This window comes from Numida meleagris, chromosome 1 (assembly GCF_002078875.1).
Source record: "Numida meleagris isolate 19003 breed g44 Domestic line chromosome 1, NumMel1.0, whole genome shotgun sequence".
Taxonomy (NCBI): Eukaryota; Metazoa; Chordata; class Aves; order Galliformes; family Numididae; genus Numida; species Numida meleagris.
Window position 1 is genome coordinate 77,456,140 of NC_034409.1, and position 26,136 is coordinate 77,482,275.

The 26,136-nt window shown below is 41.1% G+C and overlaps 1 protein-coding gene across 5 annotated transcripts in view; it reads left to right on the forward strand.

The window, feature by feature from the left end:
* Positions 1-26,020, forward strand: part of POLQ (DNA polymerase theta) — a 58,762-nt gene extending 32,742 nt beyond the window's left edge. For 2 of the 5 annotated variants that reach the window (XR_002438885.1, XR_002438899.1), the window contains 14 exons: positions 1,437-1,677; positions 3,094-3,287; positions 5,198-5,335; positions 6,728-6,902; positions 7,911-8,046; positions 10,429-10,547; positions 11,403-11,587; positions 11,941-12,052; positions 13,606-13,730; positions 15,139-15,292; positions 17,033-17,148; positions 20,625-20,917; positions 21,162-21,368; positions 21,869-26,020. Coding sequence is in view for 2 of the 5 variants with exons in the window: in XM_021397281.1 (XP_021252956.1) it covers positions 1,437-1,677; positions 3,094-3,287; positions 5,198-5,335; positions 6,728-6,902; positions 7,911-8,046; positions 10,429-10,547; positions 11,403-11,587; positions 11,941-12,052; positions 13,606-13,730; positions 15,139-15,292; positions 17,033-17,148; positions 20,625-20,738 (1,809 nt within the window). In the remaining 3 variants the exon portion in view is untranslated. Of the gene's footprint in view, positions 1-1,436; positions 1,678-3,093; positions 3,288-5,197; positions 5,336-6,727; positions 6,903-7,910; positions 8,047-10,428; positions 10,548-11,402; positions 11,588-11,940; positions 12,053-13,605; positions 13,731-15,138; positions 15,293-17,032; positions 17,149-17,298; positions 20,578-20,624; positions 21,142-21,161; positions 21,369-21,868 lie in introns of those variants that run through there. The other 3 variants (XR_002438889.1, XM_021397281.1, XM_021397287.1) reach the window with 3 other exon arrangements.

A 26,136-nucleotide genomic window follows, 5' to 3' on the forward strand; every position in this document is an offset into this window, starting at 1 on the left:
CTTGGTTAAAACATATAAATGGAAATGCAGGAGTACCTGCTGGTGCTCCTGTAATTTAGATTTGAAAATGAATATACATCAAGGGTTTTAGGGAAACTTTCTTCCAATGGGAAATATAGAACATTATTTAGAAGCGTTTTCATGCAGTGTGTGTGTTCTTGGTGCCTACAAGAGATACAGGGCAGATTCTGTGTTATTTAACACATTAATCTTTCATGCATGAATACTTAAGTGGAGAGGATAAGTTTAAATCTCACCTGTCCTGGTGGACAGGGCTGAACTCTTGTCTTGTTGCTTATAAGAAGCTAGGGACTGAAATATTGGAGGCATTTCTGGTCAGATTATTGAATCTGAGATCAGAAGACTTTGTTACCAAAAAGTTTACCTGCTATGTGTATGGACCACTCTACTACCACTATTTTCTCAAAAAAAAATTTATATGTAATTTCAAAAGGTATGAATGCCATCTATAATTCAAATGAAACTCTGGAAAGAGTTAAAAGGACCTTCTTGTCCTTATTAGGAAAAGCTCTAGAAGCACAAAAATTTCTAGTGTTGATTTTTATACCTTACATCACATGTAGGCTGAATAACATCAAGGCAATATTAAAGCCTGCAGGTAAGTAGCAAAGATGTTCAACACAAGGACAAACTTAGCTTTTCATACTGATACATGGCTTAAGGATAAAATTAAAGAGCAGTAAAAGTAGCACCTTTCCCCACACTGTTCTGTATATGAAAAGGAGTCATATTTGTTCATTTTAGTGATGGAATGAATATATACATGCATACACATTCACACCCCCACACCTCCCACACACCCCTACATATGTATGCATTTTTTATCTTCTGCTTGTGTGTCAGAGACAACGTACAAGAAACCTGTGCTTCGTCCTGTTTTGACACAACACATTGAAATATAGCTATGAGCAGAATTACTTTGAAGACAGTGGGAGGTATGGGGCTTACTGAGAATAAAATTTGCCTCACAATATTCTTGCTGCTAGTGCTGATATGCAGAAAATAGGAGAGTTCAGCTTGGCTCATATATTCTAGGTCAACAGCAAGTCCTGATTTTTACAAATTCAATTTTCAGAGTAAACACGCTTTGATCCTGGTTGTCGTATTTAATCCTCTTTGTGTTAGAATGATATAAGTAAAACAATGAAGAGTAGTAGCTTTAGATCATTTAAGTTGACAAAGGGTAAGATTTTCAAATGTGTAGAATTAATTTTCAGTGAGAATAAAGCATTTAAGTGACATGACCTCTTATAGGTTTTATCTGAAATCATGTAACTCTTCCACAAATTATTCCAGTCTGCCTGACAAATGAAGAATGATCTGCACTATAACCTTGCATTAACCCCCAGTCAAGTATTAAGAGTGTATCATGATTAAAATGGAAAAAAAGTCTCATGGGAGTCTCTCTTTTTAAGGTTGCTTATTGGCTGCTTGATTCTGGCTCCAAGGAATGTACCCTTCACAGTATGGTGACTAACTTTCTACCCAGTGAGCTGCCTCTTCTGGAAGGGGTAGGCACTGGCCAGGGGGTTCAGAGCCTGGGGCTTAGCGCCAGTGAAGATCATTCTGGACGGTACAGAGCAGCAATAGAGTCTGTGCTCATCTTCAATGTCATGAACCAACTCCATAATGAACTACAGAAGGAAAATCTGTCAGGTAAGTAGACGACCTCCACTTGAGGGCAGAGATAGGGTAGCTATATTACCACAAAGCGAGTGATCAGTGGAGAACAGAAGAAGTTTGGGAGTTCTTATTCAAGTGTATTCTGTGGTAAAATTCTGTTCTTTTAAAAGGAAAGAGGGAACTTTCTTTGGAAATACATCTGTTTTGCAAAAACAAATTAACCAGAGGAGAGTTTTTGGGTTCATTATAGGATTTAAGATGTTTTTTGTATCCCAAGTATCCATTGGTTCCATTGGCTGAGGAACCCATCTGGGTAACAGTCTATTTAAAATCTCTGAATCAAACAGATCCTTACCTCCCAGGTGAGTACCCTGACTACTCTGAGGGAGCTTGTGTGTCTTTCTGTGTTTGTTCCCTCTGTACTCGGCACTGGCGAGGCCGCACCTTGAGGACTGTGTTCAGTTTTGGGCCCCTTGCTACAAAAAAAGACACTGAGGCACTGGAGTGCATCCAGAGAAGGGGAACAAAGCTGTGAGGGATCTGGAGCACAAGACTTATGGAGAGCAGCTGAGGAAACTGAGATTGTTCAGTCTGGAGAATAGGATGCTCAGGGGACACCTTGTAGCTCTCTATAATTACCTGAAAGGAGGTTGTGGGGAGGTGGGGTCCAGCCTCTTTTCCCAGGTAACTAGTGATAAAATGAGAGATAATGGCCTTAAGTTGCTCTAGGGGATGTTCAGTTTGGATATTAGGAAAAATTTCTTCTCAGAAGGAGTGGTGAGGCATTGGAACAGGCAGCCCAGGGAGATTGTGGAGTTACTGTCCCTGGAAGTTTTTATGAACCATGTAGATGTGGCTCTGAGTGACATGGTTTAGTGCTTTTGCACTAACACTTGCTGAGTGTTTGTCCTTACCTGAAAACAAATACAAGCAAACAAAAACCAAGAGCATGTACCTATTGGTGGGCTTTGCCATTTTGTTTGCCCTAAATTGCACCCAGAGCCTAAGATTAAGATCCCTCCAGTCTCACTGAAACATTGTATTGCAAATTTACCACATCACTTATGATTATGACAACTAAACCTTAGAACATTTTTAAAAGATGTAGATGGTGGAATGAAAGTGTATCAAGGTAGAAAGCTTTGCATTAATCACATCCACAGTTTATAAAATGTTGATATCCAAGGAGATGCGTATTAGGAAAAAAAAACCCACTTTTTTGTCAGTATTTAACTTAAAAACTTTTTTAATAAATATCTTACTATGAAATATTCCAGAAACAGAAGTATTTAAGCTAGATCTATTAAAAGATCTCAGTCTGTCAAGACTCTTGGATTTTTAAAATCCAAGGATCCCCCGTTGCTTTTTTTTTTTTTGTTTACAAATCTATCACGGTTGATTTGTTTTTGATGTTATAAAAGTTTTTCTTGATATTTGTTCTTATTCCAGATGTGTTTTCTAAAGTGGAGATGCCCAGCCATTATTGCTTGGCTCTGCTGGAGCTGAATGGCATTGGTTTTAGCACAGCAGCATATGAAACCCAGAAACAGGTCATGCAAGCTAAATTGACTGAGATTGAGACCAAGGCATATCAACTGGCAGGCCACAGTTTCTCCTTGACCAGCCCTGATGACATTGCAGAGGTATGTGAGGGCTAGGATGGGAGGTGGAGTACCTTTTCAGAAGATATCCTCAAGACACTTTAGCTTATACTGAAGGAAAAACTCTCATGGGAAGACTTTGTAGAAAACACAAATACAAATATAACTCTGGTCAGAGTTGATATGTCTGTACTCACTATGAGCTTGCTGCCTGCAAGGTGCTGTACATCTTCTGCTTGTTACTGATACTATGATTTCTGCTAACTTCTGCAGAAATAAAGGTAGAAATGAAGTGGAAATGAACTTGTCTTTATAGGACCTGGCTCCTCATGGAGTATGAGATCATCTGCCAGTCAAACAGCTTTTGGATTATTTGGGGTTAATGGTGCAGGACTAGACCAGCCTTGATCCAACAGCAGTATTTTGCATACATTAGATGTGGTATCATGTAATCTGAACAAGCTGGGGTGTTGTTCTTGTCCTTAACACAGACATGAAAGCGAAGATTGCTTTACAAGTTTTGAAATAATTGCAATCTGTTTTTAAGAACCTGTACATTTGTTTATAGAACTGATTTATTTATAAAAAGCCTAAGAAATAGGTTTGGATATTCCAGGAGTAGATTAGAACTGCTACGCATGCATTTTTTCAGATTAGTTCTGTTTGATACACTAATTTCTTGTTGAGGGGCTTGTTATGTTATACTAAAATTTGCAAACAGTGATCACTAAAAGAAGTTCCAGAAATATTCCACCTATGTTGGAAATGCAGAAGTTTTGCTTTGTGTTATTAGTGTGAGTTAGAACTCCTCAAATAACGCTCATCTCTGATTTTATTCTGCTTCATAGAAAAGGGGAAGAAATATTTTTCTGTTCTCTGCTTGTTTTTCATACAGAAATCTTGTCTGAAATCATGTGAAGTATTTTTTTAATGGCTTAGTGGAGCTTTACCCTTCTTGTTTTGTGGCAGTAAAACTTTTCTGCTAAATAAACTTGTGAGAGAGAAACTTCTGTTCCCTTCTGCCAGCTGTGAAATGAAATGCAATAGCTGTGAAACAGTGTATAATGCTACATAGAATGGAAAGTGAATAACTGTATTGTATCTGTCAACTAGTGAGCATGTACTTCATTTTCCAGTTTTTGGCAATTTGTTAGAAAAATTGATATTCTGTGGCCACCTCCTCCAGTGCCAATTTTGTTACGCTGAAGCCTGTTCTGCACTAACACTGCTTTTCTTCACTCATGTTCTTTCCCACTTTTAGTCTTCTTAATTCCATGTTTTCAAACAGTTGGCTCTCAGCAGTAAACTCAGTTATTGGATGGATGTTGTATCAGGCGTGTTACGGGGCACTCGGGCTGTAATGCGGAAGGCCCTTCCCCATTCACTTCCTATTGGTTGGCCTACAGGAGAGGCTGTCCTTCTTTGTTTTCATAACAAGGTATATAACAACCCCGTATATGGCCTTTCGGAAGTAAGAGGTCAGAAGCGGGAGATTTAATATGATTGGCCAGGAGCCCGCGTGAGCTTCTGGAACAGTCTAGTAAAAAGATAAGAAATACTATATAGTTCTGTAGCTTTTAACAATAAATGCCATTTTGCTGTTCATCATATTGATGCTACATGCAGTATTTGGTCAGGACCGGGTTTTGGTTCTCTGCGTGCAAGGGTAATACGAAAAGGGTTGCTGGAGTTCGGTAACAGATGGAGTTAATTACCTTTCCTAAAAACATACATCTGAACTCAAACTTACAGTATTTAGAAAATGAGATTTTAGATTGCATTTTGTAGTTAATTAAAGCAAGAAGAGATGACTTCAATAGCATAGATCTTTAATCAGCTTTTTAATTACTTGGAGCATTCCTGTTATCCTCTGGCTGAAATAAGCTGTTTAAGTGCTGCGTTCTCCTGGGAGTAACTTGCAGGAACTAATGTGAGATGCTGGCTTTTTTCAGGTTTTGTTTCTGGAGTTGAAGTTGCCACAAAATGGAGATGTGAAAGTTCAAGGGAACAAGAAAACTCTGGGTTACACCAGAAGAACAACTGTTAAAGGAAACCGGGTTAGGTTGAGCAAGCAGTTCAGTACAACCAAGGTACAGTAAAGATTGGTTCTAATCTGAAACTGACTGTAAAAATTCTTACTTCACACATGTACTGTTGGAGTTAGATACACTGATTTAGACAACAGTGAACTTTTTCTTGCCTTTTACTCCTTCAGTTACCGCTGGAAATTCAACCTGGATCTGCCTTCTCCTTTAGCAGAGCCATTAACTCCTCCTAATCTTCTAAAGCCCAATTGTAGTGAGGACCTAACTCTCGATAGCAGGTTTCAGTGAGAATAGTCAGGCAGAATTTGAGTCAAGACCAAAGTAGATAATAATTTTGTAAAGCCAACAGTGAAAGAGTTTTTCAGCATCCGCTGAAAGACACTTAAATATCATGGTGATTAAATACAGTATTTTCCCTACCAGTTAGTGCTCAATCTATATTTGGTGCTTCACGGAATTCGTCTTCAGAATGGATGATCTTATGGCATGTTCAATTTGGTATTTCAAAAGCTTGTATATGTGTGAAGGTGATCAACATGCTGTCTAGCTGCTTGATATTGTGCAGCTGCAATAATATCAACTCCTGCAGGCTAATAGGTGCTCTTGTCAGACAAGTGATACAAGATAACACCTATGTTCCCTGTTTTCAGTACTCATTAATGTGTTGTTGTTTTCTTACTTTCCCCTTGTTCATTGTAGTCAGTGTCTGGAAAGCAAATATTGATTTTTGAAACTTAAGTGGCAGTGAAGAATTAAGTATTCTAGCGGTGGAGGAACAGAGAAGTAAAAGCAAGTGAGGATTCCCACCTTTTGTGATGTGAAAAGCAAAGGCAACAACAGCCTGCTTCATACAAAAAATGTTAAATTGGAGAAATATTTGCATGACATTATCTCTTGATTTTAGTCCCTTCATCACCAGTGATGAACTTTGCCTTTCAAGGAGCATGATCAGGGGCTTCATTTTATGTGTTCCTAGCATGCAGATAGGAGACAATCATAGAATGGCTTGAGTTGGAAGGGACCTTAAAAGTCATCTAGTTCCAACACCTACCATGGGCAGGCTTGCCCACGTCCAACAGAAAGACAAATATACAAGTAAATGGAGGAGAAACATTAACACTGTGCAAGTGGAGGCAACATAGAGGACTCATGGCAAGCGATGCTTTTTTGATAATTTCAGGTGACTTATTGATTAGTGCAGACCAATAATGGTGATGAGGATGCAAGAAGTCCAAAGAGAGGTCATTGCCTTGCTTGTGTCCTATGGTGTTTTCATTGTCCAGGTGTAGGTGGTATAAGTAGAAGAGATATTCATTTGATTTAAAGGCAGTGGTGCTGGAAGCTCACTGAAGGAGATACTTCTTCCCACAGAGCTGCAAGACCTTTATTTATAAAGCTTTTATGGCAATTAACTACAACTGTGTTTCTCTCCACAAGGATGTTTTGGAGAAATTAAAGACACTTCACCCATTGCCAGGGCTCATACTGGAATGGAGAAGGATCAACAATGCAATTTCTAAAGTGGTGTTTCCACTACAGAGGGAAAAACGATTCAATTCTGCACTGGGAATGGAACGGATATATCCCGTGTCACAGACTCACACAGCTACAGGTAAAGAACTGTCTGCAAAATCCTTCCTTATTATTGAATTTTGACAGTTTTTCAGTGAGGAAAAGAGTAAAGAAATTAAGTCTGTGCTTTCTTTCAAACCAAATGAAAATACATAAATATGTTTCACATTAATCTGTCCTGAAAGTCTAAATGTGTTAAAATATGAGGTTTGGTCCAAAAGTAATGCTTCCTACTATATTATGTTTGCCTACAATGTCTGAGGTGGATGTTTGCAGTACGGCAGTAGAGGCTGAATGTTCCTGCCAATATTCCATTACATGTAGTTGCTGCATGACAGATGGCAGCAGAGGGGCAGTCTGACGAAATGGCATCTGATATGGAAGCATGTATGAAGCAAGAGTGTGGAACTGAATTTCTCCATGCGGAAGAAATGGCACCCATTAACACTCATTGATGCTTGCTGAATGTTTATGGAGACCAAACAATGGATGTGAGCACAGTGAGAAAGTGGGTGGTACATTTCAACAGTGGCAACAGTGACAGTGAGTCACCCCTGTTGGTGCAGATTTTTGCAAGCGTGGTATGCAGGCTCTTGTTCATTGCTGATAAAAATACACAGCTAATGATGGTTACTATGCTGAAAAACAGTGTTTTGTAGCTGAGAATGTGTAGCTACCACATAGTGTTATTGTGCTCTTCGTATCTGTTGTAGTTTCCATGGAAATAAATAGGAGGCATTACTTTTGGAGAGACCTACATAGCTTTGTTTGGTCTATGAGAAGTACAGTTTATTTCTTACATATTATCTTGCAAATCTTTGACCCCAGAACAGATTCTGGATCTTGGGATTTACTGTTAGTTGAAAGAAAATGATGCCTTTATTAGCATGAGCTCATTAATCATAAATTATTTTTCTTCAGTTTTCTTTTTTTTTTTTCCCCAGGACACTTGGTTATCGTGTTTTGCACAATAATGCAGATGTGTGTCCTCCTGTTGGAGAGATTCCTTTTGGACTCTTACTTAATTATGCCTCATCTTCCTTCTCAGGTCGAATAAGTTTTGCAGAGCCAAATATCCAGAATGTGCCAAGAGATTTTGAGATTGAAATGCCGATTGTAGTTGAAGAAAGCCCACCCTTCCGAACCCATGGAAATGTTTATTCTCGTGCTGTTTCCAGAGTCAGGTAGGGAGGATCTTGGCAAAGCTTGTGTTTACTCCCCTGATCCTAATGCGGTTGATTTGTGAAATTTCTTTTTCTGACTTTGCCCGTGGCTGCTGTTATGTCAATATGACTAATTTCTCAGTGTTTCCCTTACACTTTCAAGGGAATAAATACCAAAAAACTTTATTCAGGGCAATAAAAAAAAATAAAAAATCAATGTGACATGAAAGATATAATAATACTGATAGTATGTGGCCCCATGTAGCTACTTACTTTTTATAGTCATTTATGAAACTCAGCAGTGATCAGACTGGTATTATACACACTACTGTTGGATGGAAAGCCTGTGCCTGAAAAGTAAATAAACTGGCTAGGATCTGGTTTAACTTTCTAAGAGCTGTGCTGAAGAAGGCTGGGATATTGTGGAAGAAGTAGAAGAGAGGTCAGCCATTTTATGCTGTGCATCTCCCTGTGTCAGGGAACATGGGTATACATATTTTTGTTCTTTGTTAGTAATTTCATGTGTGATAAAGTGTCTTCTTCAAAAGCACCTAGGTAGCAAAGCAAGAGTTCTGAATCTATGTATTTTTTAATCCAAGAACCCTATTCTCTGGCATGTAACGATGTCAAAATTAGAAGTGTGTGGAAGTCTAGTGAGCTATCAAAATGTTCCTTTTGGCAGCCAGCTAGTGAGCCCTGGGACTTCATACTTGGTGGTGGTTTTGTGTCCTTTCAGTTTCTTTTCTTCTTCCACTCAGGTTCTAGTCACACACATGTCACCTGAGTGACTTTTATAATCTTTGTCACACAGGAAGATGTGAGAACTTTTGGAAGTTTTCTGTCTCTTCTCTCTCTCTTTTCCTACCACGTGTCTTATATCCTTGTGCCTTGAGTAGGTCACAGGAAGAGAGCCCGGAAGTAGCAGAATCTTGTGCATTCCTCTTCTCTAGAAAAGGAACCAGACCTAGCCGTGGAGGTGGAATCATCATCTTGACAAATAGCTCTGGCAGTGCTCGGGCTTGCAGCAGTTTAGCTGGACAGTTGTAGAGGGTTCTGTAGAGAAGCAGCTCATTGAAGGAATGGAGTCCTTGCTAAACTTTGAGAGAAGTCTACTTTTCAGGCAGGTTTCTGGAACTACATTCCTTAGTTAAATCATTGTGTTGGGAAGGTCACAGACTGCACAAGAGAAGCTGTCCTGTAGTGCAAATCTGATAGGCCTCCTGAACTTGAGTCCAAACTCTCTGTTTTTCATCGTAATTACCATGCTTGGCTCTCTCTTTCCTCTTGCTGTAAGAATCTTCTGACCAAAGGAACGTAACTAAATTAGATAGTGATGAAAACCATTACTCATTTAAAGAAATTGGAAAGTTCTACTCGACAGCACCATTATCTGCAGTTTCCTGTATGTTGTACCTCACCTTTATTTCTTTTGAAAATGTATTTCCATGATTTTTATGCAGTCCTTCATCTTGATCCTTGCCATATCTGAAAAGACAAGGAATAATAAGAAAAGGGAGTGCCCAAGGGAAGAGCAGATGATTCCTTCCACACTTCGCTCTCCTGGAATTAGCTTGGATCTCAGAGATATCTTTTTCATTTTGATAAACTCATTGCTGAGGTCGCTGACCCAAATTTCAAGGGTTTATAAAGGGCTTTGACTGGACTTCCAGTGAAGAACACAATGGACTGGCTGGCAGACTGGTGACTGATGGAAGGAGAGGTGTCACAGCTGTGCGCTGTTTAGCTGGTGCACTGATGCAATTCCATCTGCAGCTACAGATAAGCGGTAGGGTGGGACAAGGAGAGTGAAGCAAACCCTGAGATAAAAACAATAAGGTTGCCTTGGGGTCAATTTTTTGCTCATCCTTAGTGAGGAAATGTGCAGTGTGTTATAAGCATGTCATCTGCAACTTCTTATCTGTTTTTACAGGCATACCTCTGGGTGTGTACACTCATGGTGCTGGGGTGGGGGGAGTCCTTTATCATCAATCAGTTAGCATAGATGTTCCACTTAAGAGAACAATGCTGGGAGAAGACCTGGCACTCAGGCTGGAGTACTGAACTTTCAGGATTCCTGTAGGTCTCCTTTGCCGTGTTTCTGGAATGCATCTATCACAGCTTTGGAGCTTTTCATCTTACCTGTTTTGGAGTGAAATCATCCAAATTCTGAACTAATCCCTGAATATACTAAGAATAATTACCCCTAAATCTGCTCAGAGTCAGTAAGTCCACTCAGGTGTGCATATGGCCTCTGTCTAATTCTCCCATAGTCAATTTTTTTATGGATAGTGGAATAGAGGCTACTGTCTTGTTTGCATTCACGGCTTCTTTGTGGCAAAAATGATTATGCATCGTTAAGTGTTTTAGAATTAGGTGAAGAAAAGTGATTCTTTGTCTCCACAGAGGTAGAAAGCATTCCAGTATTTTGCCTAATGGTGTAAACCTTTGTGCTGAAGACAGAGCTGAAAGAAGAGGAATCCCGTTTTCTGTTAGTATGCGGCATGCTTTTGTTCCCTTCCCAGGTAACACTGAGATCCCTCTATGTGCAAGCTATTCATTAAGAATGTAGTTAACAAAAAATCCTAGATCTGATGAAGAGTTAAGAAATGGTGACAGTACATATCTGAGCAGCCTCCTCGGGATACAAGTGGAGTTGTTAGTGTGCTCTCAAAATTACTCTCAGGAGGACTGTAAAGGAGAATATTTCAACTCAGTAAAATATTCTAATATTATAATTCAAATGTTCAAACCTTCATTTCCTCTTTAAGAATATGTGTTTTGTAAGGAGTTATATTTACAGAGCTCATAATACACAAATTGCACTTTGTCTACAGAGCTCTTAATACGCTCTGTATCTAGCATTCTCTATTCTAATGTCTGTTTTCACATTGCCTGCCCTGGCTCAGTACAAGCCTGCTGGTCTGATCTCTGTGTTGAGCATTCCTGTCAGGTGCTAGATTTGTACACAAGCACCTTGACAGATAACTGTCTGGGTACATTTGATGGATTTTAGGTTTTATTAGGTTTGATTTGACTGGCAGAACTGTCACCAGGTGCAGAAGCAATTTCTAAAGGTACTCACAAAAAGCAGTGTCTGAAGTTGCATAGAAATAGCTGTAGATAACTTTCACAGCAGAAGGTGCAAGTACCTAAGACGCATCAGTCCTTTTCACTGTGTTTAGCCTCTGTGAGGTTAACTACAAATGGATGAAAGTACTGTGGTTTAGTAGCACATGCCCACATGGGCAAAAATGATGTAAACCATCAAGAAGGTGCAATTCAGACCTTCTGTTTCTCAGGAGATGGAGAGTTGTGTGTTTGGAATGTTGTTGGAGTAATTTATAAAATAATCATTTGTCCTAATTTGCTGACTTCAGGTGGCTTTATCTTGGCTGCTGATTATTCTCAGCTTGAATTGAGGATCCTTGCTCATTTGTCTCGTGACTGTCGACTCATTGAAGCCTTGAACAGGGGTACCGATGTCTTTAAGAGCATTGCAGCAGAATGGAAGATGATTGATTCTGAAGCTGTTGGAGACAGCACCAGGCAACAAGCTAAGCAGGTATATTTTAGGAAAAAAATAATCATCAGTTCTCTGGGCAGAAAGGTTTGGTGTTCAAAACACTGGGAGTCACAGTAATATGATTTGCTTTTTGAGTTTGGCTGTGACTGTTCAGTAATTGCTTTGCAAGTCCTTCTGCTCTCAGTAAGTTTCAGCTGGAGCTGTCCAAGTTTTAGGGGATGAGACTGGAGAAATGGAGAATAAATGGCTGCACTTAGAGGGAGTCTCTCTTCCTGAATCCTTGCCCTTGTTATGATACACTTGTCTTCCAGTGAATCACATTTTGTTTTGGCTTGTTTTTTGTCTGCATGGCTCACCACATCGTTACGGTTCTTTGCCCTGCCCTCTGGCAGATTTGCTATGGAATCATCTACGGAATAGGAGCAAAATCTTTAGGCGAGCAGATGGGCATTGATGACAATGAAGCTGCCAGATACATCGAATCCTTCAAATCAAGATATGCAGGTTAGGAGCATTTCTTTTTCTTTTTTGGTTTGTTGGTTGTTTTTCTATTTTTAAATCCCTTCACCCCATGTTTCTTCAAATCCTAAATTTGTCTTTGCTCTCCCACTACTCCAATTTTTTTTCAGAAAAGCTTTTCATTTTGCAGAAGTCCAGTGTAAGAACAGAGCAGTTTGGTACTCCATCATGTTTTACTCTGTACACTTGTTTTATTTGTCCTGAGAACACCATTGTCTGGTTACTACATTTATCAGCCCTGGGGATTAATTTTAAAGGTCTCAACTTTATGAATAGGAAACACTCTTTTCTTTATTAAAACATACAGTTTTAAGGGATGTGTAATGTGATTTCAGATCACATTTATAATTTTTAAATATAACTAGTAATCTCTTCTATTTTTGTCTTCTGATTTCATTGAATTTTAAATTGTCCTGCTTATAACTATTACATTCTTATCTGGTTGTTCAGAGTAACTCTCCCATACTTAGAAATGCAGCAATGTCTTTTTACAAAGCAGCACATACATTTTTAGGAAAGCTACAGAAAGAGTAGAGCTACAATCAGAAAATGAGTGGAGGCCAAATGGGATGAGACACAGCTAGCGCTAATCATAAAACTTAGAAATGAACAAGAAATGTATGTTTTCAGGGTTTGGGGTTTGTTTCTTTAGGAGACAAATGCTGAGTATGTTTAGTCTTCAGTAATTTCTGGATAGTCTGTCCTTCAAAGATCATTAGAAATGACTTCCTGTGTCCTTCCCCTCCCAGAGTATGTGCAATTGCACAAACTTTGCAGTGTACAAAGACCATATCTTGTAATTTCAATTCCTATGGATTTTCACTTCTGTATATTTCTGTTGCTAAATTACATACCTAATGGATTGACTAATGCTGCCAGTCTTGATCTTGAATAGCTCCTTTTATGTTTTATATTTTGAAAACCTTGGAAGGTAAGTGAAGTTAACTTTTTCCAGTTCAATGCAGCTGTTACCTCAACTTGCAATGAAAGGGGCTCTTCCACATCTCCTCTTTCTTTGACCTAAGTTTCTTTTTAACACCTTTGGATTGACTCCTTCCCTTGCAGAGCACGGGTGGGTGAGCTTTTCATCCTAGAATCTGAAGTCACAGTCTGAAGTCAGCCAACCTGAGTCATCAAGGGCTCTGACTTCTGCTTTCAACTTACCCTCTTTCTGCCACTTGTCTTTCCAGTGTTGCTCCAGGTCCTGACCTCTCCATTACTAATAGTACGTGTATGACCCTCTGTCCCTGGCCACTGTGCAGAAATTACTTCCTTAGGCACAGCCTGATATCCTGAACCTACGCATTCTCTTCCACCTCATAAGCCTTTCTAAGTTTCCCAGCTGAGCTTGAGAATAGGCTGAATGAGTGATCGTGTGCTTTTGTCTCCTTCACTGACAGGGTTGAAAGGAAATGTAAAAATGTCTGAGCTTCCCAGACAGCCTTCATTTACCCCACTGAGGAATCAGAGTGAAGCATCCGTTGTCTTAGTTAACTTAATCAACCTGTCTTAATGAAAATTTTCTCTTTGTTTTACAGGTATTCAGAAATTCTTGAAGGAGACAGTAAGTAACTGCAGAAGAGATGGGTTTGTGCAGACCATCCTGGGAAGACGGAGATACCTGCCAGCTATCAGAGATTCAAATCCCTACAGTAAAGCTCATGTAAGTTGGGTGCGCTTCTTTCTCTTTTTTTGGTGTTAAATTTCTCCAGATTATCCATTACTACGTTTTAGAGGGTCTGTGAGCCATTTTGGTTGTGACCTTGCACTTGTCACTTACTTCATTGTTCCCCCAGTTCTTCTGCAAATAACAAAGCTTTTGTCATGATCTGTTTGACGTAAGTCTTCTGTGACTCGGTGTTCAGCTGTCAGTACTGTGCCTCACTTCAGAACTCCCACGTTGGAAAAGGAGTGAGTAATTTATTGATATAAGTGGACATGATTTTTAAAAGCCTCCACATTGTGATGCATTTTAACTCTTCAGGCTGTGCTGTTCCCACTCAGCAGTCTTTGCGTGTTGCATACTTTCAGCAATTGAAGAAAGGGGATCTAAAGTCCTACATTTTATCATGTCCCCTCAAAGGAAAATCGCCCTGACTCATTCGATAAATATTTACTTTGTGTATGCCTACACATTGGCATTATTTTTTTCAAGGTCGTTTTGGACACATCTGTCGTAGGCTCTGTACTTCAGTAAGAGTGATTGACTTCCTGGAGAGGTGTTGGCATTTCAGTGGGGAGGAAGCACTGCACTTCTCAGTAGGAAGCTGAGTCAGGTTGTGTGGAATTGAAGAGTTGAGTGGAACAAGGAGAGGATGGGGGAGTTTGTATTCCAAGTAGTTGAAAGTGAAACCAGGAGATGTTTAAAACTTTTTTTTTGACATGATTTGGCTATTTAATCTGAAGGGCATTTCAATGGGAAGCTTTGTAGATGTACCTTCTGTTCAACTTTGATTTATTCTTTAAAATCTTATTAAAGACCAATTAATGAATTATCTTCACTTTAATTTCAGCTTCCTCATTACTTTTTGCACACATCTCAGTTCTAAGCTGAGAGACGGAAAAGAACTTCTGAATACACTTCTCTTGTCTGAGAGGAAACTGGTGGAGTTTTCTTATGTGGAGAAACCTGCCATTGTCTGATAGTGCAGTCTGGTGTGGTTTTGCATGGCCATGATCTGGCAGTTAGGGGTTAGCGCAGTAGAATTGATCATTATCCATTCCTGACAGTTTTGAAGATAGACATGGTACTTGGATTATCTGGGAGACTTTTCTGGTCTTCATGAAAGCCTATAACCACGTGTACTATCCTTCTTCCTCTCGTGGCATGTGACTTTTCAGGTTATTGCCCCTGATGCCAGCAGTGCATTTTAAATTTGTGGATATGCTGCTCTTCTCAGTCAGCTGGAGAAGTACTGCGCAAGAAGTTAGTCTATAATGTCTCACGCAGATATACTGAACTCTCAGGTTTTTCTGTGCCTGGACCTGGCCATATATTTATTATTTTTTAATGAAGTACATGTGGCATTTAATTTTTTGGGTGAGTTTTGAGAAGAAGTATCTTCGTTTAGGCAGAGCGCCAGGCTGTGAACACAACTGTTCAGGGATCCGCTGCTGACATTGTCAAAACAGCCACTGTGAACATTCAGAGACGCTTGGAAGCTCTCTCTTCTGTGACCAAGTCCCATGGACATCTGGAGAACTCATTCCAGAAAGATAAGACAGGTATACTCACGTCTTCCTTACACTCTAAACTAAAACTTTTGGTGAGAGTAATGAGAAAAAAGTAGTGCCTGTAAAATCTCTGGGGCTCTGGCTTGGATGGGGGACAAATTTTATTTCCTGACAGTAATAAGAATGTGCTTAATGGGCATAAGAGTTGTAAGGAATGAGAAAGAATGTCTGTTCAACAGACACAGTAAAGAAAATGCTGTGATCATATTAGAAACCCCATTTTTCCTCAAAGTAGATGTTGCAAATTCTGTTGCTGCTACAGATTTGTTCAAAAATAGGAAGAAGAAACTGAGCAGATATACAGGCTTTAAAAGCAGTGAAAAGATAGAGTGGAACAACTTCTAGTTCCACAATTATGTGTATATATATATTTCTTTTGTTAGAGCTAAGTTTGGAATTCACTGACCTTTGATGTACAGAGCCTCCACGATGGAAGAATAATGAAGCAGTTATCAGCATAAATTTCTTCTGGCTGCAGACAGCAAAGCTGTGTTGGGGTACTCATTCCCAGAAGAGTGCTATGAGGACTTTTTATGCATAATGTAGACAGTGTTTTGTACATCAGTCATATATTTTTAGAAAGAAATAAGGGACAGAATACTATGTTTCATTGATAGCTCTATGCTTCAGCCCCAAGCATGAAGCTGTCTTAATATGAATAATGATTAGTGAGCATGAGAAGGGAAACTGAATAATTGATTGTCAAACCACTAAAAATCTTGGGGAGCTTTGTTTTAGGGAGGCAAATTTCAGAGGTTTGCTACAGACAGATTGCATGCACCAACAGCAACTTACCTCTCCAGAGGCAGAAGCTGGAGGCCTTTAGCCACCAAGGAGAGTAACTAGGAGGGAGAGTAGGTTCCTTTGAGACAGATTTTGCTCCTCCATAACACCAGCTACTTCAAGAACTTGCAAGAATTCCCTTTGAGCAAGTTGTAGGTACCTCTCCCTTCAGAGGTGCATGTTGTGTCTTGTGGCTTCTTGAAGCAGCAGTGTTGAGTGTGAGGTTTATGTGAGGAACATGCAGTGAAACCCTTACTGTAGTTGTGAATTGCAGTCCTCCTTTAACTAACTTGCAAACTAAATAGCTTGTGAGTGTGTGGTAGGTTTTTTGTTTGTTTGCATTCAACTTTTGCCATGGAACTGTTTGTTCTCTGTTACTTTTGTCAGGTAAGGTCCGTGAGGATCCTGTTCTTTTTGCCAGCTGCTTAGCAGCTAATTCAAAAACTGCTTTTTAATTTTTATTATCATGTTTAAACAGAAGTAGTAGCTACAGTTTCAGATAACTGTGTTTAGGAGGAGGTTACTGCCTTTTTAAACTAGTCATTAAAGTAATTTGGGGAAAAAAACAGGATCCTAATTCATTGCCAGAGAGAACATAATAGACCAACTTCTAATTAAACTTGACCTGATTTTGTTTAAAATTTACTTTTAAAACAGATGGTTCAGAAGACACAACTGTCTCCTGTTTCTGTTCTGATTCACATCTTTACAAATTCAGGCTGAAATATTTATATTTAAAATGCTTTTCATTTTACTTTTTTCCCCTCAGTAGTTGTACAAATATTGATAGGATAGAAAAGTTTTCTGGTTTTATCCATCAGCATGGGATTTTTCATTTGTTCTTTGTATTCTTTTTCTTAGCATTAGGAACATGTGAAGGTTTTTTTGGTTACAAAACCATGCTTTTGTTTGGTGGTGTCTAACAAACTGTACTCTTCACCCATGTAGGAAGGCTGTCGAGGAAGAGAAACAGAGAGATGCTGCATCCCATCAGTGGAGGTTTCTTCATCCTTCAGCTCCATGATGAGCTCCTCTATGAAGTTGCAGAAGATGATGTGATCCAGGTAGAGCTGTGCAGTTGTTTTTTTAGCTATCTACAGCATTACAATGTTTAAACAAGCCTTAATTAAGATGGATCTTCTCTTGGCGTGGGCTAAAGAAATGTTAAATTGGTTGAAAAATTATGTTTACATTCTTTATTCCTTTACTTTCAGACTTGAACCATCCATGTGACTGAAGTTCATAGCTTCTTTTCCAGTGCCTGCTGGGGCAGTTCATCCAGCTTCTCCTCAAGACATGAGTGAAATAGCTTAGTAGTGTTGATAGCTGCAGGGGGAAGTATTTCTTATTTGGAAATTCCCTGAGTTTGGATGTATTTTTCCCTCCCTCCTTATTCTCTTTGTCTTCTGCTGCCTAACTCAGTCCATGTGTTCATACTGCTGTAGTTTGCATCCTATAGAGGGAAAGGAGATCTCTGCATTTGGTACTGTTTTCTCATTCCCTGCATACCCATCTTTCTGGGAAGATTGTTAGGGTTAGCAGTATAGTAGGTACAACAAATGTGCTACGTGGACTTAAAGTACTTTTTATGTGCATATATGTCTGTGTATGCTCTTCTCCTGCACAGGAGCTCCTGTGCCTCTGCATCCTGGTGTCTGACAGCTCTCAGCAGTAAGCCTCTCAGCTGTGTGCTGACACCAAAGTGTTTGCCCAAGTCCTGCCACAATGCAGGAAGGCTCCCAGGGTGTGCTCCTGCATCTTTGAGGTGTTCTCACATTTTGTTCTGCCCATATGCATTCTAGATGACAGAAGACACATCCCAGTGGCAAGTAGAGACAGCAGTAGTGACTGGTCTGAGCAATATTTTTCAATTTTCTTAAAACAAACTGCTTAATATTTTTCTCTTGAATCCCAGATTCTGTTAGTTTACCAGCTGTGACAGGCTGTCACAGATATGAAAAGGCTCCTAATTTTCATTTTATAGAGAACTGAATTCCCTCTAGAGTATAGGCTTTCACGTCTTTAGACACTGAATCCAAGTTAACACTTTATCCCTATAAGAACTGGGGCCAAGTGAGAAGATTTTCGTACTATTTACTTATTTACTGTTTTATATTTTTTTGAGTAACAGCCTTTAGTTCAAGGGCAATTATTACTAGTTTCTGATTTCTGAAGGAAATTAGAGAATTGATTCTCTGGGCAATCAAATAGAATAGTGCATGTATACAAGGCCTATTTCCCAGATTTTCCATTTGAGTTCCAGATTGAGCTTGCAAGTTTTCAAGGATTTCCTTCTACTGAAGCAACAGTGTACTTCCTGTCCCTACATTTAATTGTTTGTAGGGCCAGAAAGGGCCGCCTTTATGATAATATTGCCTGCTTTCCATTCAAATGCACCATTAGAATTTTCCTCTAGTGGAATGATACAGGTTAGGAAGTATCTCTTGAAATCCACCCCACTCAAGCCCTCACTCAAAGTAGGGCCTGAATTAATAAGTCCTTTTCATAGAGTCATATAATCATTATGGTTGGAAAAGGCCACTAAGATTATCTGCTCCAACCATCAACCCATCACCACCATGCCCACTAAACTCGTTTTAGTAAAAAGTGAGCATAACTTGGTTGCTGTATTGGTGACTTTTTCATCAATTTTTATTGCACTGTTAAATCATGTGTCTCTTGGCTGCAATAGTAATTTGTATTCAGACAAGTTAGCATGGTCACATGCTTGATGCTGGCTCCAGCTTATTTTCAGCTGTGAAAATGCACAAAGGAAAACTAAAAATATCTTTCCATATATCTTGGAGTCTATGTTGCAGTCAACAGAGTATCCTTGCAAATAGTCTGGGAGAGAAACATCGCATGCGATCCTTTGGTTTTCATTTGCAGTCTATCTGAGTTAGCCGCCTTCTCTTAGAAGACGTTTTTGTGTATAAGTTGGCCAGTGTTCTTCCCAGTGTGTTTTAGCTGGCCATTGAGAACACTGGAAGTGGTGACGCTTTTTTAATATACAGGAAGTTCAGAGCCCAACATCCCCCAGGTCAGGGCTCTTGCATCTCTGCAGTTGCCTTCTTTAGATCGATGGCCCCTGCAGTAAGGGCAGCGGCGCTATCCCATGTTCCTTGCTGGGCAGGCGTGCGGGGCCTGCCACTGTTCTAAGAGAGCTCCCTCTGTAGGGTTCACGTTTCTTTTGAAATACTGCTCCCAACTCTTAATCAAGGCTGCAGTGGTTTTCAATAGAGTGGAAAATTGATCCGTGTGTCACACAAGCAACATTTTCTTTTTCCATATCCCAGAACCGTATTTGCTTTCTTTCTCACAACGGTATGCCTTACTTAGGCTCTGTTCAGCTTTTAATCTCTGATAACCTCTTTTTTTCCTCCTGCCTGGGTGGTTATTTTTCATCCTATTTTTGAACAGGAGATTATTTCTACCCTAGTTTTATGTTCTACTTCCTCATTCTCTGTACTGAATTATGTCCTATTTCTAAGGCTTTTTCTAGGTTATCAAGAACATTTTTAAATATGGTAAGGGTGTAGATTTTGGAAGACAAATCTCCCTCTGCTTCTTAATGCTGTTGTAAACCTATGTGCTATTATCTTTTCAGCGTCCCTTGTCCCTTCCCCAGCAAAATTTCTATGACTCTATGAAAATCTTATGGGGTAATTCCTCTTGTGGGCACCTGTAAGGAATGGAAAGCTCTGAAGAGTTGGAAACTTTGGACAGCTCCCACAGACACAGCAGGCTCTGGCTGAGATGAGTCTCAGTCATTTCAGAGCCGCTTCTTACTGAACTGTGGTTCATGGGATGAGAGTGGATGAAAAGATTCACTCATACAAGCAAACAGGACAGGCTGGGCTCCATGTGGGCTTTTGGTCTAAGACAGCTATTTACCTTGGGGAAAATACCCAATCTCTCACAATTCAGAAAGTCAAAAATATCTTCTGGGCCCCTAATAGTGTACCTAAATGAAGATTTTCTTAGAAATGCCTTTGGAGGGCAGCAAGTTGGTGTTGCCACAACCAAACTGAGTGCAAATCTGTGTGGTTTCTACCACCTGCATTTCCCAGCATTCCGTAGTAGTTGTTTCACAGGTTGCCTCTCACACTGACAGAAGGAGGAACGCAGCTCTTCAGCTCTTTGCCTCTGGTTTATTTTTTGTGTGTTGCTTTCTGTACACTGCTGTTTTCAGAACAGACTCCATGAAATGCTCAGTTATGCAGCTGAGTGGAAGAGGAGAGTGCAGACTCTCAAGCACTCAGTGGGAATTTACTTATCCTTTTTTTTCAAAGTAATTTTAAACAATGTGAAACCAGTCCCAACTCTGCCATGCACAAAATAGTATTTGTTTTAAACGGCCTCCCAGTTCACAAATCCTAATCAGGATTAAAGTGTTCCTTCAGTGGCAAGTCAGTGCCAGTGAATGCACGGAAGAGCTCCAGATGTCCAACCACTGCAGCTACCAACAGAAAGAGCACTGAGCTGCTGTGTACTGGGTTCTTACGCAGCGCTGCAACACTCAATGTCTGTTTTCTTGCAGGTAGCTCAGATTGTCAAGCATGAGATGGAAAATGCTGTCAAACTCTCAGTAAAACTGAATGTTAAAGTGAAAATTGGACCTAGCTGGGGAGACCTGCAGGACCTGGAGCTATAGATGTGAAAACATGGCTTTCTTGGTTTTGGAAGACAACGTGAGCTGCTCAGGGCAAGGCCCAGCGCACCGGCAGGCAGCGGCAGGCCTCCTGCTTGTGTTTCTGTGGTCATCACTGCGAACTGTCTTCTGAACTGGGTCGTGGAAGCTGCTATGAATTCACCGTGCTGAGCCTTCCAAAGGTTAGATGGTGCTGAGACATGTTTATGGAACTGTGGAAATTTTTAATTGCTAAAAGCACACTATTTAAATTAATTGTTCTTGTAATTTAAAACAAAGCCCAAAGCCTAATGAATTTACTACAAATGAAATGAACTAGATTATTTCATTAAAACAAAGATTATTTGAAAGTTTTTATGTGTAATTTTGTACAGGACAAAAAAAATAAAATATCACCGTGTTTGTATTTAACATTGAATTTTACAGCCGTCTGCTAGGAGCGTTCTGCAGTGGTTTCTGCAGCTGATGTGGAAGTGCGGAGGTGGCTTTCAGCTGGTTGCGTTTCTCACGGAGCAGCCGTGCACAGTGAGCGCAACTTCATGACAGAGTTTGAACTCTTCTAACTAACAAAACCTCCAGCAAAAGCCTTCATTTTTAAATAATGAAGAAAAATAAGAAAAACATCTCAGTCTGGTGAGCATCTTGCTGGTGTTTAAGGTTGGCTATGTTACTGGAATTTCCCGGAGCGGTGGGTGTGAGCTGTGGCTCTTGGTGCAGGTGCTGGTTTCGCGGGGAGGCCTCACGTTGGTGGCCTGCTGAAAGAAGCTTGGGTCTCACCCTGTGCTCTGCTTCCATGTCTCTAACTCTGGCCAGGCAGGAAGGTTTGCTGGTGCACGGGCTCCTCAGACTGAGCGAGGGAGGGGCTGGCAGGGAACTGACCTTCCCATGTCTGGTGGCACTGCTTGCTAACACCTTCTGCTTTGGCTAAGCCTCACATCACATGGTTTCATTTCCCTTCCAGATTGTCGCATGGACCATACATGTTCAACTGTTTTTGTTAACTTTATACAATGTCTGACCTTGAATTCATGATTTTCATTGTGTGGCCGTTACATGTTAGAAGAAAGGGAGGACAGGTGCCTCCTGCCATCTTCTTTGTCTCTAACTGCCTTATCATGTCTTCTCATCTGCAGCTCCTCCTCGGTGCAAACAACCTCTGTCTTCCCATACTTGCCTCCTCTGAGAAACCTTCCAGCCCCTAATTATTCTCCTTTCATTTCTGAACTTTGCTGGATCCTTTGTCAGAAGTGGCCTTTTGAAGTTTCCTTTATAACTGGGCCGGAGATGCTGCGCGGTTGGCTTTGAGCAGCCTGAGAGCGTGTTGGAGCTGTGAACTTTAAATGCAGAGGTTTTGGGGCAGCTGTTATCCTGACATCAAGAAGCGCTGGGCACTGATGTTTCATGAGAATGGTGAGTTTGAAAAGGTGTTAATGGGGCCTGTGCACAAAAGGCCACATCCTGGGCTTTAAGCACAGAATCACAGGGGTTGGAAGGAACATCAAGATATCAAGTCCAACCCTCTGCTAAAGCGTGTACCCTACAATAGGTCACACAGGTAAGCACCCAGATGGGTCTTGAATATCTCCATAGAAGGAGACTCCACAACCAATCTGGGCAGCCCTGTGCCAGTGCTCTGTCACCCTTACCGTAAAGGGCCTGCATGTCATGCAGCAGAACAGACACATGGAGGCAGGCACTAAGCAGTGATGCCCCACTGCCCTTCCCAGCACTGAGCTGACCTGCCTGCCTGTTTTATCTTTTTCTTCACTTTGCATTGAGATTTTTTTGTTTCCTTTCTGCCCTCTCTGCATGGTGGTTTTCCACCACATCTGTCACCTGATAGCTGAGCTCTTTATCCATGGCATTCGCTTGATAGGCAGTCACTTCCTTTCAATTCTGGGCATATTAAAGCTTTGTTATTACCAGACCTGAACCACGGCCCCCCGGTGTCAGACCATTTGTGCGCTCTGCCTGTATCGATGCTGGGTTGGATTCATCGCCGATTCACACGGCCTGATGAGTTCCTTTCCCTGGGTGTCATGCAGCGATGCACCTGTGCTGGATTTCAGGCCTCCCTGCAGCCTCTGTAATTTGCGCTGCTCTCCAGCACATGGCAGCGTTTGCCTCCTGCAGGCTGCCTGTAGGAGTTCAGAAGGTGGTTCTCAGCAAGCCCCCCAGACAGGGATGCTAATCAATGAAATGACTGACGCCGAACTAAACTTATTTTGATAAACAAACTTGATGACTTCATTATAATTAAGCAGTAATTTGGAGAAAATGGGATGATAAAAGTGGCCACTGCTCTGTGAGGCAGCTGCTGTGTTTGAGTCACGATAGCAGAACTGGTTCTGAGCTGCTGCCTGATTGCTGCTATTTACATCTCTTCATTCTGAGTAGACTTCACCGATCAATGACTCTCATTGATTCCCCTGAGCACGGGAAGCAAAACAGGACTTAGGTAAGTTGAGGCATTGCCGGGAATGGTGCTGAAAGCGAAACCTGTTTATTTCTGGAGCTGGTAGGTGAGCCAGGAAGAGGTTGGCTATGTGTATTGTTTACTATTTATTTAATATTATTTATTATTTTTTTGTGTGAGTCTCCCCCCCACACCCCGCAGTAGGCCAAGGCCCAATGGGAAATAGCTCTTCTCTGGCTCCAGAGTGTGTACTTGGAGCACGGGTCCCTCTTTGTTCTCCTGGAGCCAGGATGCGATGCCTCTGTGTGCTTGCTCTCTGTCCTTCTGGCTGCTGGAGTCTCTTTCCAGCCCACTTCTTTGGTCACTCAGCACCACAGTGTGTGTGCACAGTGCCTTATATGGTCCAGCAGCCCAGGAGAAAGATTGGGGGACACATGGAGAGGATAGGAGTCGTGTTTGTTATGGCGTTTTGTCACTCGGCACATGGAGTTGCTCCTACCTGCTCCTGCCATTCTGCAAGGCTGGTGCAACAGCAGGTGAGTGTCTGGCTGCCAGGAGGGATAGGATCCAGTGCCAGCAAACAGCTGCACTCACCAGACCTGCACTGCAGGTCACAGTGTGACCCCATATGCCCCAAATTCTCACATGGACAGCCCATTCCCATGACTTGTTGAGCAGTCTTGTTCTACTCGGTTCACATCCATTTTCCTATCATAATGGCTCACATTTCATCCTACCAGTGAACCCTTTTCTGTATGGAGCAGAGCTTCCTGGACTTGATATGAGGAACAGCTCCCATCAGTAGCTGATAAGGCTCCTCGAGCACTTTCTTCTTATGTGTACAGCAACCTTATTTAGAACTGCTTGTTTTGACAAAGCTCTCCTACTACAAGTGCTCTGTACTTTGCTGTAAGGGCAGCAGATGAAGACAGATGACAAAATCTGGCATGCTAGTGCTCTGATCTGGTTTGGGCCTTCTGCTTTTCTCGCATTCTATTCTTATTTTATCAAGAGCTGTAGAGTTTTTCCTGCCATTTTTTTCCTATAAATCTGTAGCTGGAATAGGGAAGGTGAACTGGAATGGAAGCACAGTAGCTTTGGCTGATATTTTTGAGCCTCCTGTGGCAGAGCAACTGCATCACATTGCTGTCTAAGTGGCCTTAAACAGGCTTGCTTTTGCACTGCTGAGAGATCAGCCTGTATGGGACTGTTCTTCCCCTGTGGTGGAAGTGACATGAAGGGCACTCAATGGAGAAGTCCAGGAGTGAGGCTAATACTCCCAGGGATGGGTGTTATGCTCATGAGCAACTTGTAAAGCACAGGAGCATGGCCTGGGTTCAGGCTTTGCCTCCATTTGAGCTGTCAGAGGAAGGGATGTGACTGTCCTGGTCTCAGCAACAGCTGCTGTGGGATTTCCTGAGTCCCTAAGTGAGCGGTGTAACCTCCATCCAAACGTTCTACACAAGCCCCTCACCTTTTGAACTACTACAAAGAATCTAAGAGTACAAATTGAAAAAAAGAGAGCTCTACACCAACTAGTTAGCAATTCTTTATTTTCTTTCCCTCTTTTTTTAAATTTTTTCTCCTAAATAGGGAACTCAAAACAGCTTCAGTTCAAGCTGCTGTAGGTTTCCTGTTGTGGAGCGGCCCTGGGATACCCATGGGAACAGGATGGGGTTTGCACAGTGCGTGTGGCTCACCCCAGCTCTGCCCTCCTTCTGCGATGGATGTGATGATTGTTAAACCCATACAGACTCTGTCCACCGAAATGACACCAAATCTGAGAACTGCTATTTAAAAAAGTACAATGTTTGAGCTGTTGATTTAATCACAGAACACATGAATGGAAACACGGATTTACGTGCCGATCGCTCACACCGAGATGAAGCGCTGACTCCAAATGGCCACACGTGGCTCCTTAATGAGAGAGAGTGTGTTCATACTGAGCCTGTGCCACGGCAAAAAAAACATCCCATACTGAAATACTCTGTGCTTGAATTCACCTTTAGGTTATGGACAATGATGTGTGGGTGCCAGGATACTAACGGGTGTAAGTAAATGAACTGGGGCTCTTTGCTTCCGTTACAATATGCCCAGTTCATAAATGGAGGAGCCCTGAGGTGTAACACAGCTTTGAGCTGAGCTGCAGTATTTTCTTCACTTTTCAAATTGTATCCTGAAAAAAAAATATATATTCTTGTATGCATAATCTTCATTGTAATACATTCCGGTGTAAAATGGCTTTTATAAAAGGGCTTTGTAAACCGTTTCAGAGAATTTCTAGACGTGATAATTTTATACAACATGTGCAGCAAACAGAGTTTCTGTGAAACATTGACAGAGGAAGCTACAGTGGTAATACAGGGGATGGTTAAGGGATGTAAACAAGAGATTGGAGAACTGTGGGAAAAAAAATCATTTAGAAAACAGTAATTATATGAAACAAAGCCCAATTCTCACTTTTTCCTCCAGCTTATCTTCACTCAGCATCTGAAGCTTCAATTAACACTCCATTGAATGGGTTTGTTTATTTAACAAAATAGCTTGTACTTCACTGGAGCCTTGCCTACTCTGAAAGCATACAAATAGTCTGATTTTATGTATTTTCTCTGCATGTTCAGTCTATATGCAGCTCTATGAATACACATACATGAACATATCTGGTCAAACCCATTGTTTGGGCGCATCAGGTTTGGGGATGGGGTTGTGAGTGGGCACTCCTGTAACGAAGAACGGGAGGGAGAAGGGCATCCAGGTGAACAAAAGCATCTTACATGGAACAAATATTTCCAGGCATTCTATTGTAACAGGATTACACGGTTGGAGATACCTCTATGTGTAGGTGGTGCTCTTAGTGGAAAAGTGAAAGCACGTGATTTCAACGCACAGGGACAGCGTCCTTGATTACAGCATGCCACAGCGGAGGCCATGCCCATGCAGCAGCGCTCAGGTCCGGCCTGCCAAAAGTCCCACACTCCCCCTCAT